We start from the raw sequence: 12745 nt of genomic DNA on the forward strand, positions 1-12745 counted from the left end.
CGGCCGAGCACAGCCTCCTCCCCTCTTACCCGGAGCCGCCGTAGCCCCGGTTGGGGGTGGGGGGAGTTCCCTCGGGCTGGCTGGAGGGGAAGCGGGCAGCCAGGCGGCCTCAGCCGCACCTCCTCCGCCTTCCTCTCCACCCTCGTCCCTGGGGCTCCACGCCGCATTTCTTTGTTTTGAAAGCGCCTCCTCCGCCCAGAGGCTTTTCCCCCGGCGGGCAGGCTCTGACGGGGGGGTGGGGCATCGGCCCGCGGGCCCCGCCCCCCATTTAGCCCGGACCCCTCCCTGGATTCTCCCCCCATTTCCCCTTCCCTCCCTGCTGCGACCCACGAGGCGCGTCCTCACTAGCCGGACATCAAAGGAAGGCAGGGAATTGGAGAGGGAAGTTGAGTAGCAGGGGGCGCAGAGACCCACCCACCTTGGGCCAAGTCCGGCGGCCCGCCCCCTCCCGCGGGAACTCCTCCTGAGCCCCGCCTCCCGCGTCACAGCAGCCTGATATTCTCACAGCCATCGGGCACCCAACCCCGCCGGCCCCGCTACCCCCGTGTCCGGCGAGTGCTCTATTTATGTTTCAGCCTAGCGATTTGCATAGGCCCCACCCATGGCCCTAGGTCCCCCTATCGGTGCCCCGCCTCAGCCTTGACGTCACGGCTGAGGCCCCACCTCTTGTGCCCATACAAGGAGCGGCGGGCCCTACATGGCAGCGTGGCGTCGCGGCGGCGTGTGCGTGTCGCGCTTCCTTGTGCCGTTTATAGGGTCCCGGCACTTCCGCTGTCGGGTTAGAAGCGGCGCGGTCATGGCGGAGCGCGGACAGCAGCCTCCTCCCGCGAAACGGCTGTGCTGCCGGCCGGGCGGCGGCGGGGGCGGCGGCGGGGGCAGCAGCGGCGGTGGAGGAGCGGGTGGCGGCTACAGTTCTGCCTGTCGGCCGGGCCCGCGGGCGGGCGGTGCGGCCACGGCGGCGTGCGGGGGCGGCGCGGCGCTGGGGCTGCTGCCGCCGGGCAAGACCCAGAGCCCCGAGTCGCTGCTGGACATAGCGGCGCGCAAGGTGGCGGAGAAGTGGCCGTTCCAGCGCGTGGAGGAGCGCTTTGAGCGCATCCCAGAGCCGGTGCAGCGCCGCATCGTCTACTGGTCCTTCCCCCGCAGCGAGCGGGAGATCTGCATGTACTCGTCCTTCAACACCGGCAGCGGCGCCGCGGGCGGCCCCGGCGACGACAGCGGCGGCCCCGGCAGCGCGGGCGGAGGCGCGGGTGGCGCGGGCAGTGGCGGCTCTTCGTCCTCACCGGCCGCCACCTCGGCCGCCGTCGCCGCTGCCGGGGCCGGGGCCGGAACCCCGTCGGTGGGGGCCGCCGGGGCGGCGGACGGCGGCGACGAGACAAGGCTGCCTTTTCGCCGGGGCATCGCGCTGCTGGAGAGCGGCTGCGTCGACAACGTCCTGCAAGTCGGTGAGTCACAGGGCAGCCGGGGGCCGTCTGTCCGTCCGTCGGTCCCTCAGGAGGGGGGCGCCTGCCCCCTCCCCTCCGGGCAGCCACTCAGTCAGCGCGCGCCCGCACCCCCTCCCGGTGCCCTCACTGGCCCGGACCGTCGTCCCGAGCGGAGCGCCCATTTCCTCCCCGCCACTCCCCGCCCCTCCCCGCCCCCTGTCTCCCCGGACGGGCCAGCGCGAGTGGGAAATGAATCAGCAGGACGCGCCCCGCCGCGGGGTTGGCGGGGTGGGTGTCGGGTGCCCCCCGACTTGTTCCGTTCTCCGCTCTTCTCCCGGGGAGCACGTCCTGGAGGGCTGCTCGCCTTTTTGGGGGTGTGGATGTGGACAAAGGCGCGGGCGGGCGGACGGCCGGGCCCCGGCGGAGGGTGTGTGTGGCGGGGTGGTGCGGGGCGGGGGAGGGGGCGCGGGCCGCACAGACAATGCCGGCCGGGGCCGAGCCGGTGGCCGGGCGGCACTCTGCGTTCTCCCTCTTCTCTCCTCTTGTCTGTCGCTCGCTCTTCTTTCTTTCTCCTCTTCCCCCTCCCCGTCCCTTCTATTTGAGGGGAGGGGAATACATTTCAGTGCCACTCGGTGGCCGCTCCTCTCAATGCTTCGACGGGCCGTGGTGCTCCGCGGTCGCTGCGGCGTCTGGTCTGGCCCAGGCGAGCTCCGCCGGCCGCCCGGGGATTTAAATGTCTTTTTACCTCCGTGCGTCCCCTGTCTCGGAGCAGCCCAGGATGGTGCGGCGGGCTGGACCCCTCTCCTGCGGGACGTTCCCCCCGCCCCCCCAGAAAGCCCCGAATTAAAGGGCGCTAGCCTGGGAAGGAGCGGCTCGCGCTTCCCTTTTCTGTGGGGCCGCGGGGGTGCCCGGGCGCTCCTGACGCCTAAGTTTGGTTTGCGCTGGGTGGTCGGGTGGTCGTGCTCGGTGCGAGCCGGGGAGCAGTTACAGGCGATGCGCTCGCAGCCGCCGGCGGCTGCAGGAGCGCGAGGCCGGGGGGCTCCGCGGCCGCCTGGCAGCCGGGCACGACCCCGCACTTTGTTCTCATTTTCAGGTTTATTTGTGCCCCTTTCAGTTTTCTGTCACCCCCCCGGAAAGGGGAAACCAAACAAAAGAGTCTCTTTATTTCTTTTCAGGGCTTGTAAAGTAGAAGATATTTGACAAAGGCCAGAGAAGGACTTGTGATTTAAAGCTGCACAGCCCTCCTTTCTCTGATAGACCATGAGAGTTTTCTCAAATACCGAGTTTAATAGCTTTCCCTGCGCCCCCGCCCCCTGTGTTATGTTTTTTTTTTTTTCCCCTGCCTGGCCAGATATCTTTTTCAGCCATAGCGATGGGGATGTTTGAGCTGACTGAAAAGAACAATGCTATAGTGAAACTCCCTTCTCCCCATATTTTTCTTATTGCCAACGGCATTTTTTTTTACCCCCTCCCATAATGCTGTGTACTTCAAATTGTAGTGATGAACAGGGTACCTAATGAATGGGGGGCGGTTTGGAGGCATCATTGTCTCTGATTTTTAATCTTTTCTTTCCGTAGTCAGTTCCTTTTATTCTTATCTTTGGGAGGCGAGTGGGGGTCTGCAGAGGGGCCCCAAGAGAGAATTCAGATTTGTTTTAATCCTGTCTGGTTAATTTGAATTCTAATGCAATCTGCAAACGTGATTTTCTGCATGGTCATTTATTTCCAAAGGCAGCCCCTAGTGTTGTCTTTTCGGTACCCTTTCCTTCTGTCTAGAGGAGGTTCAACTTTTGAGGCTATCCATCCATCCTTTAAAAAAATGTAATTAACATTTTTTCAAGTTATGCCTTGTTTTTTTCTTGTTTCCTGCCCGGTTGAAACGGATTGAAGCACATCGATGGGTTTTCAGTATAACAAACTAGAGTTTGGGAATTCTTATGGCTTGGCTGGTAATGTTGAGTTGTTTTTTTTTTTTCTTCCCCCTTCTGTGCTTGATTTTGCTTGCAAGCAATGAGGAATGACAGGAGAGCACATAGGGAGGGTTTCTTGGCTGATTGCATTTAAGCCAGGAATTCACTGTGAAAATAAAGCCAAGGAGCGATAAATAAAAGATGCAATCTTCTCTAGGAGACAGACACACAGCGTGGGCTTTGCCTGCTTTCATCAGTAAAGAGGCCTGCATGAGTTGTAAAAGAAAATAGTAACTTTCTGAATAGTTCCCAAAGGGGAAGGAGACCACTGAATGAAGTTGGCATTGGTTCATGTGAAGTAGTATGATGCTACTCTTACAATTTTGAAGAGTTGACCACCCCTTTGGAAACACTTGCATACATGCTAAACAAGTGCTGCAGAAATTTGGAAAATCTTCTTTTTTCCCCACTCTGAGTTCTGCCAATTTCCTTAACTTCCAAGTTGTATTACTTGTTGTGCCAGTCAGCTTAGAGATGGAAGGCTGTTAAATGCCTGGCAGCTGGCACTGTGAGATAGAAAACTTATGACCAGGATTTTTTTTTTTTTTTTATGGAGAACAGAGAGAGTGGCTAGATTAACCATCTAATTTAGCTCTAAGTAGTGGTTTGAATTGGTATAGTAACTCAAGAGGCTTATTTTATAATTTTGTGATTTGAGGTAGAACTTTTTTTCACTTCAGAACTTGAAATGGAAAAGAACAGAGTACAGTGTTGATAGCACCATAGGCAATTTTCTGGTATTGCAAAATTACAAGTTTGTTTGTATAGGGAGTATTCACTGACTTTAGTCATCTTTAAGATGACTAAATTATAGCTACAATTATACAATTATAATTGTATAAATATAAATTGTATAAATATAAATATATAAATATAAATATATAAATATATAAATTGTATAAATATAAATGTATAAATATAAATATATAAATATATAAATTGTATAAATATAAATTGTATAAATAAAAATTGTATAAATTGTATAAATATAAATATAGCTACAATTATAGCTATATTTATGCTGTTGAAGATTATTTAAGTAAGGATTGAGGGACAGAGAATTGAGACTTCCCAGAAACATAACTTGCTTGTTATTTTTCAACTCCTAGATTTTAACAAGAGAAAGTCAAAGGAAAGAAAAATTGCACTTTTGGTGTAGTAGTTGTAAAAAGAGTGCTCCCTCAGTTCGTTATAGGACGTTTTAGAGAAGCATAGTTGGCTTGTTTTTGTCAAATCGTGATATATTGGAACTATCACTGAAGGTGCTTGCATGTAAAAATTATCGACATCATTTAAGATTTAGAAGTCACATAAAATTTTCCCAAAATTTTTTTCTGGGAAAGAGCTTACCTAATATGACCTAAAATTTGAGTATAAAGGAAAATACATAAATGGAATTGCATAAAAAGATCTAAATATTCCTATAGGATTGAAAACATGATAAACCAAGTTACACAGCTAACGGGGGCAAATATTTGTAGCATATTTGACCAAAGGCTGACATAGAACTAAATTGGTTAAAAAAAAAGGTGAATAACCCTGTAGAAAAATGGGAAACACAGTTCACAAAGAAATGCACCTGATTAATAAACTTACTCATCTTCACTCTTTCAAAAAGAGACACAGTTTTATTTGTGTAAAAATGACGTGCCATCTTCATCTGTCACATTGGTGAAGACTAACAAGATGGGTGGACAATACTCGGAAGTGGGAGAAGAGGATACAATATTTTTGTGTCATTTCTAGGAATTTATCCTACAGACATTAGTGCACAACGATGTTGTGTACAGTAAGCGATGCTCATGGCAGTATTGTCTGCAATACTGAAGGCCGAATCAATCTACATTTCTATCTGAAGGAACTGGTTAAGGAATACTAAATGGAATATTACGCAACTATGAAACAAGTGAAGTAGATTTCTGTATACTCATGAGAAAAGGTGACCAGAATACTTCATTTAAAAACAAGCCAATTGTTCATATAATATGCTACAATTTCTGTTTGAAACAAAAAAGATAGACTTGCATATAGATGCATAAAAATGTCTGGAAAGGCTACACAAGCAGTGGTTGAATAGTGGGTATCTGTGGAGATGGGCAGCCAAATGAATGGGCAAGGCTTTGGGGGGGATTTTACTTCTCATTTTATGGCCTGTCTTATGATGGGATTTTTTTTAAAGCTAGAAACATACATTTTTGTAATAAAAAAATTCTTAGAAAAAGTACCTTGTGTTTTTAGTTCATTTATATTTTTGTTTTGGGGTGTGTGTGTGTGTGTGTGTGCACGCGCGCGCCTTCCCTTTCTGAAGACCTGGTATACATTCAAATTTTTTGTTTTGTTGTGAAATATTCCTCATTTGTGACTAAATAATTATTATAAAAGCAAGAAATCTCTAAAACGGGTTTTTTATGTGAAGGAAGGAGATAAGTTTTAAAAGGAGTTGCTTTTTTTTTTTTTTTCCTAGTTACTTTTGGGAGGAAAGAACGTTGCTCACAATTGTTACCACTTTGGTAAACACATTCTTAGGGTATTTTCAGATTCATAACTTGAAATTTTATGGTTTTGGGGGTGGCAAGGCAGTAAAAGGTGATCATTATTAGAATTAAGATGGATAAAAATTTTTATCAGTGAATTTATTTAAGGTTAGTTTATTGGCCTTTGAGTATTTTGATTTTTTTTTTTTTTTACAGACTAGAGATTATTATATGAAGATGTGATTCTAAATTACTTTCAGAATTGGGTGTTTTGTTTATTGATAGTACATTTCATTGAACACATTTTCAAGACTAAAGTAATAATGTAGAACAATTCAGAATCACATCTTACACTTTTTTTGCCTTTTGATTAATGAAAAAGTACACAAAAGAAGAAATTTTGAAACTAGGTGCATGTGTATTTTTTATTGTTTTTCTATGTAAATTGAGATGTGATTTGCTTGCAATTGATTTTTGAAAGTGCATACCTTATATGTGTTCGTTGTTCTGAGTGAAGTTCTCAATTTCAGGTGAGGAAATTTTGGGATTTGTTACGATACTTAGTTCTCTGATGGTTAGTTAGTATTGGTCCAGAGAGGAATTCTCAAATGTTCAGGAGACAACACTTTTTGTAGCCAAAAGATTTCAACCATGTTGGAAGGTGGAATTGAGGATTTTGATGAAGCAAACATTTCTACTCGTCTTCAGTCTTCAATTTCTTGGCCACACAGTTGTATTCTGAGTATACCCTTGGAGTGAAGACGTAAAAGGCCGTTACCATTGTTTTATTTCAACTGTACATTGTATTTTATCCTTTTTGCAGATGTGAGACTTTGATGCTTTTCCTTTTAAAAACATCAGGATGCCTGTGGAATACACCTTTTAATAGAAGAATTATTGTAATTAATTGAACAATTCAAGTGATTGTTGTCCTGGCTGATTTTTTCAGCGGCCTCTTTTCTTTTTACAGTGGATAATCAATTGTTATCAATTCTAACTCCAAATGTTTAATTTGGAATGACACAACCAGGATTATCTTTTGTGCTCACATTCATATTTAAGAGTTTAGTTAAGAATGTGTGATTTCAGCTAGTAATATGTTCAGTCAACTGGATGGCAATGGAGGAATGACTGATGTTTTTAAAGAAAACTGTCCCTCTTAAAAATCACATGGATTTGTACTAATTCCACATGCTTACTTGCTTTATATTTTTATTAGCAAATAATTTTCTTCAATTATGCAAAATGAATTTACCTTTATTTTAAGAAGCTTACTTACATATACATATGACAAAACAAACTCCTGTCCTGTTAGAAATTTTTATATTGCAATCATTAAACTTGAACTGCTGTTGACCTTCAATTGTTATATTTAAGAGGAAAAATATCCAAGAAAAGAGTGTAGATTATAGGTAAGTATAAACATCTTAGAAACAAAGCAGATCATATGCAACTCCTTTTAAAATGGTTATAAACTACATGGAACCTACAAAACCATAAGTTACCTTTTAAATAACTGATACAGTTTCAAGAATGGTGCTTTTTCACAACCAAAAAAAACCTAGTTTGTTTCTTGGCTTATTAATTTTTTGACATATCTAAAATTTGGGGATTACTATAAATTAGAAAACGTGAGCTGTTTTCCTCCTTTAAATGTGTGGGAAGACTCGCCATCTCTTCCGGATAAATCAGTATCAAATGATTATTTGGAGAAAAATGTTACATAGTCTTGTCCCATGAAAGGAGACTCTTGTTTCTCAATCCCAGCCAGTCTCAAAAGTAAAGTGGGTTGGTTAGGTTTGTTTAAAAAACCTGAGTATCTTACCAATTTTTGCTTTCAGTGCCTTGTGTTCTACTGAGGATATGCTTTGTACATGATTTAAAAATAGGACCTTTCCCTTCCGTCTAGAAAGGTAGCTACTACACAAGCTTTAGAGAGAATACAGTGCAAAATCTGCTTTTCATTTTGAATTTAAAGATTTGACTTTGAGATGATAGGGTATGCTGCTTTTTGTATTTGTGGAATTCTTAGATGATAACTAGTTTTGTGTTAGCTAACATACATAAATATATATATTTACATATATTTACTTGTTATTTGTAACTAATTTGATAACGACAAGTGAGCAGAAAAGGAGACAAGTGAACCCAGGTGACATTTGAGTATGGTTACCCCAAGCATGTTCCAGCGATCTCTGTCCAGATGCACTGTTCCATGTCTTCTTAGAACAAAACACACTCAAGATGAGGAGCTGTTTTTATAAAATACTCTTGCATAATAGCTATTATCTACTTGTAGAGCTATGGAGATTTTAGAGATGAAAAGATAACACATTAATTTCAGTTTCTCCTATTTTGCTCATGAGAAAACTGAGGCACAGACATGTTGAGTAATTTGCAAAGTTAAATTTTGTATCTCTGTTTTTCCATTACCCAGCGGCCTCTTAATTTGTTGGGATTGTTTGGTAAATCTCAGCAATCAGAACAAGCGTATTCTTGAATGTAAACTGACTGGACTGTTGGAGAGATTATTTGGCTGATATTTTTTTGAATGTTGTAGAAGTATTTCTAGATAGCAGTTTAGTTTCAGGCCACATTCTAATGGCTTCAGTTAAGCAATGATTCTAGTGTACTGAAAACAGTGTAAATCATTTGTAGATATTTGGAAATTGTAGAGATGTTCTAAAATGAAATTAAAGTCCAGGAAAAGTTGGTTATGATTGCTAATTGTATAAAACTATATTACAGCTGTGTGAATATACATGAAAGTATACTACGTACACCCATGTAATAATTTACTCACAGTTTAAAGTGCTGATGCAGAAGAGAATTCCCAGTAAGAAATTAGATTGTTCTGAACTTAGTATGTTTATGAAAAGTTATCCAGTAGCATCTGTATTTGACCAGTTTTTGTGCATTTTTCAGTGTTTTTGTGTCCCCCCATTTCGCCAGTATAGTCTCTTGCTCTGCTTCTAGATACACTTCATTCACACTATTGATGTGGCCTCAAAACTTGAACCTCTCTAACTTTTAAAGGCTCTTTGATTTGGGGCTTTTCCTCACTGAGCTGAACATGATTTATGGTGAGCCTCCTAATACTACTGCAACAACGTTTACTAATAGTAATAATCGCAGTTGCTTTCATCGCACTTAACCATGTGTGAGATACTATTCAAAGTGCTTTATATTTCTTAACAGCCCAGCCCTATGAGGTAGGTACTTTAATTATTCTCATCTTACCGATGAAGAAACTGAAGCATAGGAAAGAAGCGCAAGTAACTTTAGCCCAAGGTGACACAGGCTGGTAAACTATGGAGCCAGAACACAGCTCTCTGCCTGGTTTTCTGACCCTTAACTAATAATTTCTATGATGCAGTATCATTAAAAATGAACCTGTAGGTTTATGGTCTCTTGATACTTTCTAGACTGTCTTTCATAGTGGCTAGAATTTTAAATTGTATTCATAGCTGTGATTTTTTTTTAATGTGTATTTTTAAAATTTGTCTTGAAAAACTATTTCAAAAATGCCTTTTATGAATGAATTTCAGCGTTTGGAGAATGGCTGTGTGGGGTGATTTTGGTCATCTTCCATCAGATGTTTTTAACTTTTGAAAGAGGAATAACATGCAGGCTAGAATAACCACATCTAATTGTGGTATATGCAGCAAAGGTGATTTCTCAAGGTATATTTAACAAATTATATATTTATCTCATTTTAAGGCCCTTTTAAAATGTTATGATAAAGAATTATGCTATTTCTTGTTGCTGGTAAAAATATTGAACTTCTTTGAAAGAGTTTATTGGAAGGATGTTAATTGGAAGGGTATGATAAAACCTGCCAGTCCATTTAAACTCTTACTAACTGAATAAGCTGCTCAGATAAGTTGGAAGCTCATTTAGTGAATTTAACGTGCTTAGAATTCAGGTGACTCACTGCCTGGTCCTGCCTTATTTAAGTCTGTTTACTTAAAGCATTTTTCATTGTTAATTGGTATCAGATCCATAATGTTGGAAGGTATACAGAAAATATGCTTAGGAAGATATGTAGAATGAGTCTACAAAATCAAGGTTTAAATTTTTGTACTTAATTACACCAGTACAATTTAGAATGATATACGAGGTTGGACAATTAAGTTCGCAAACTTTCCACCGTGCGCTTACATACACCTTGTATGTGCCATGTTGTACCTGTTAAATATTTGCTGACAGTGACGATCATTTTTATACATGAAGTATAAGTATTTTTAATTTCAGTGTAAAGGGCTGAGCGTGGAGCCTCTTCTGGTATTGCTATTGGTTTTTCTTGGTAAAGGCCCGAAAAAGTTAAAGGCAGCGCTGCATTTGGTAATGTTGAACCTTTGCTCCTGCTACTGCTTTATATTAACTCATTTCTACAACGAAAATGGTCAGGATTTTTATAAATATTTGTCATAAATGAACCCCCAAAACTCAAATACCAGATGTTTGTTTGCTGTATGTGAAGACTTTTTTTTTTTTTTAATATGTTTAGTATTGCTTTAGGACTTAGTTTTTTATTTTTAACATTCTTCAAGTTTCCTTAGCATGCAGGATTTTGTACTCTTGCCGTCATCTAGTTCTCCTTTCCTTCCCTCCTCCAATCGTCACCGGTGTCCTTTTTGTCTTCTACTTTCTCTAGACCCATGGTAAAGCTGAGGATTGAAATGACCAATGGCTGCTTTGTGATGGTGGTCGGATCAAGTGAGACTTGAGGGCAGGAGATGGCCCAACCTGCCTCAGAGCTCCAGTTTCTTCCTTCCTTCCTTTCTTTTATATTCCTGCCCTCACTGCCCTTTCTCCGTCTCTTCCTTTCTTGGGCATCGAGTAGTGGGATTGGGGGAAGTGATAAGTAGGAGGGAGTGGTAGGAAAAAAGGGCAAGAAATTGGAAGAGGTAGGAAATACCAACCATGAGAATGTGTTCCATTCCTTTCTTTCCCTGCAGTTGTCCCCTCCCTCCCAGCCTCCCTTGATTTAGGGAAATAAAGCTGAGGTTACAAGGACCTATGTGTTCCAGCTGCTGCTTGACTGCTATTTTTAGCCTGGCTCTACATCAGGCTGGCACCCAGCCATGTTGGCACAGGGCCAGCACGTTGTGGGACTGCTGGCAAATGTCAAAAACCGAACTTTTCGGTTATCAAACTAAACTAATTTTAAACATATTCTGTGCTGTGGTATTCTACTTACCTCTGCTTTTTCAAAATGGGGTGTGCATCGTTTTTCTGGAAAGGATTAATTTTTGATAGTGATCATACTATAACTGTTTTAGATGGGCAAAAGATTTAAGAATTACCTTATCAGATCAGACTTATATCCATCGCAATAATTTTGGTTGTGTGGTGGCACCAAGAGGTGTGAAATTTGCCTGATTTATTTACTGTGCCTTGGGCATCTTTAAAATTGTCATTGCTTTTGAAGGTATGGAGTCTGAATTGGTTTATATAATTATAGGTGTTTCCAGACATTTAAAAAAAGACATGTACTGATTTTTCTACAGTTGTCAATGATCCCTTTGGTAACAAAGTTATGTCTGTTTATATTTGGTTAGTGCTGTAGGAATATGTTTAACAAATAAAGACGCTTATTATTTATTCTTATAGGAAGCAGTTAGGTTTTGGTTGAAATATTAGTATCTGGGTCTAGATTTTCTACACCCTAGAGCCAGAAAGTAGTATGTAGATTGTACTTACAAACTGAGTTTCAAATTTTTGGATGCACATGTGAATTTAAGGACTTATTTGTCAGTTTCATTCAAAATGAAAAATACTGTATTTGTTCTTGAATAATTTTGGAAAGAAGTAAAAAGACTGTCACAGGGTGAATGAATCTATATCTTTGGAAGGGACTTTGGTAAGAACAACAGTTATTTATATTTTTTCTATAGTGGCAAACAGAAAAGCTGAGGTAGATTAGGAATGATTTTCTGTGTACCATGGACTACCCTGAAGATGAATAGAAACAGGGATAGTAATTACTTGCTTATTCAATGAGTACTGGTGTAATGTACTTAGATCTGTTGGGTGGCAGGATAACATTTAGTTAGTGCATTGATCTGATGCTCTTCTTAAGGTAGCAAAAAATAATTGGCCAAATTAACTAGAAACAGAATCAAATTGATCTTTTTCCTTCACTTTGTTTTTAAGGTAGTTATTGGATACATTCTGCTGAATTCACTTTTGTGAAATATGAAAGTGTAAGGTGAAAAAACCCAAACAATCCAATTAAAACATGGGCAGAGAACCTGAATAGACAGTTCTCCAAAGAGGGCATACAGATGGCCAATAGGCATGAAAAGATGCTCAACATCACTAATCACCAGAGAAATGCAAATTAAAACCACAATGAGCTACCACCTCACACCTGTCAGAATGGCTGTCATCAAATAATCAACAAACCAGTGTTGGAGAGGCTGTGGAGAAAACGAAATCCTCCTGCACTGTTGGTGGGATTGTAAATTGGTGCAGCCATTGTGGAAAACAGTATGGAGGTTCTTCAAAAAATGAGAAACACAACTATCATATAATCCAGCAATCCCACTTTTGGGTATTTATCTGAAGAAATCCAAAACACTAATTTGGAAAAATATATGCCTCCCTCTGTTCCCTGCAGCATTATTGACAATAGCCAAGATACGGAAGTAGCCTGTGTTCATCAGTAGATGACTAGATTAAGAAATGGTACACACACACATACGAGGTGTGATCAAACAATATAGCGAATGTTTTAAAAAAAAATTAGGGCAGACAGGTGGCTCAGTTGGTTAGAGCCCAAGCTCTGGGCAACGGGGTTGCCAGTTCGATTCCCACATGGGCCAGCAAGCTGAGCCCTCCGCAACTAGAATGAAGTCAGTGAGCTCCCGCCGAG

General features: G+C 42.4%; 1 protein-coding gene across 1 annotated transcript in view; it reads left to right on the plus strand.

Annotated features, from left to right (window-relative positions):
- The first annotated feature begins 787 nt into the window (after window positions 1-787).
- Window positions 788-12745, plus strand: part of ZSWIM6 (zinc finger SWIM-type containing 6) — a 183066-nt gene continuing 171108 nt past the window's right edge. The window contains exon 1 of the mRNA XM_033110742.1: window positions 788-1442. Coding sequence (XP_032966633.1) covers window positions 797-1442 — 646 coding nt within the window. The 5' untranslated portion in view covers window positions 788-796. The remainder of the gene's footprint in view (window positions 1443-12745) is intronic.

The sequence above is a fragment of the Rhinolophus ferrumequinum genome, chromosome 7 (genome assembly GCF_004115265.2).
Source record: "Rhinolophus ferrumequinum isolate MPI-CBG mRhiFer1 chromosome 7, mRhiFer1_v1.p, whole genome shotgun sequence".
In the NCBI taxonomy this organism is placed as follows: Eukaryota; Metazoa; Chordata; class Mammalia; order Chiroptera; family Rhinolophidae; genus Rhinolophus; species Rhinolophus ferrumequinum.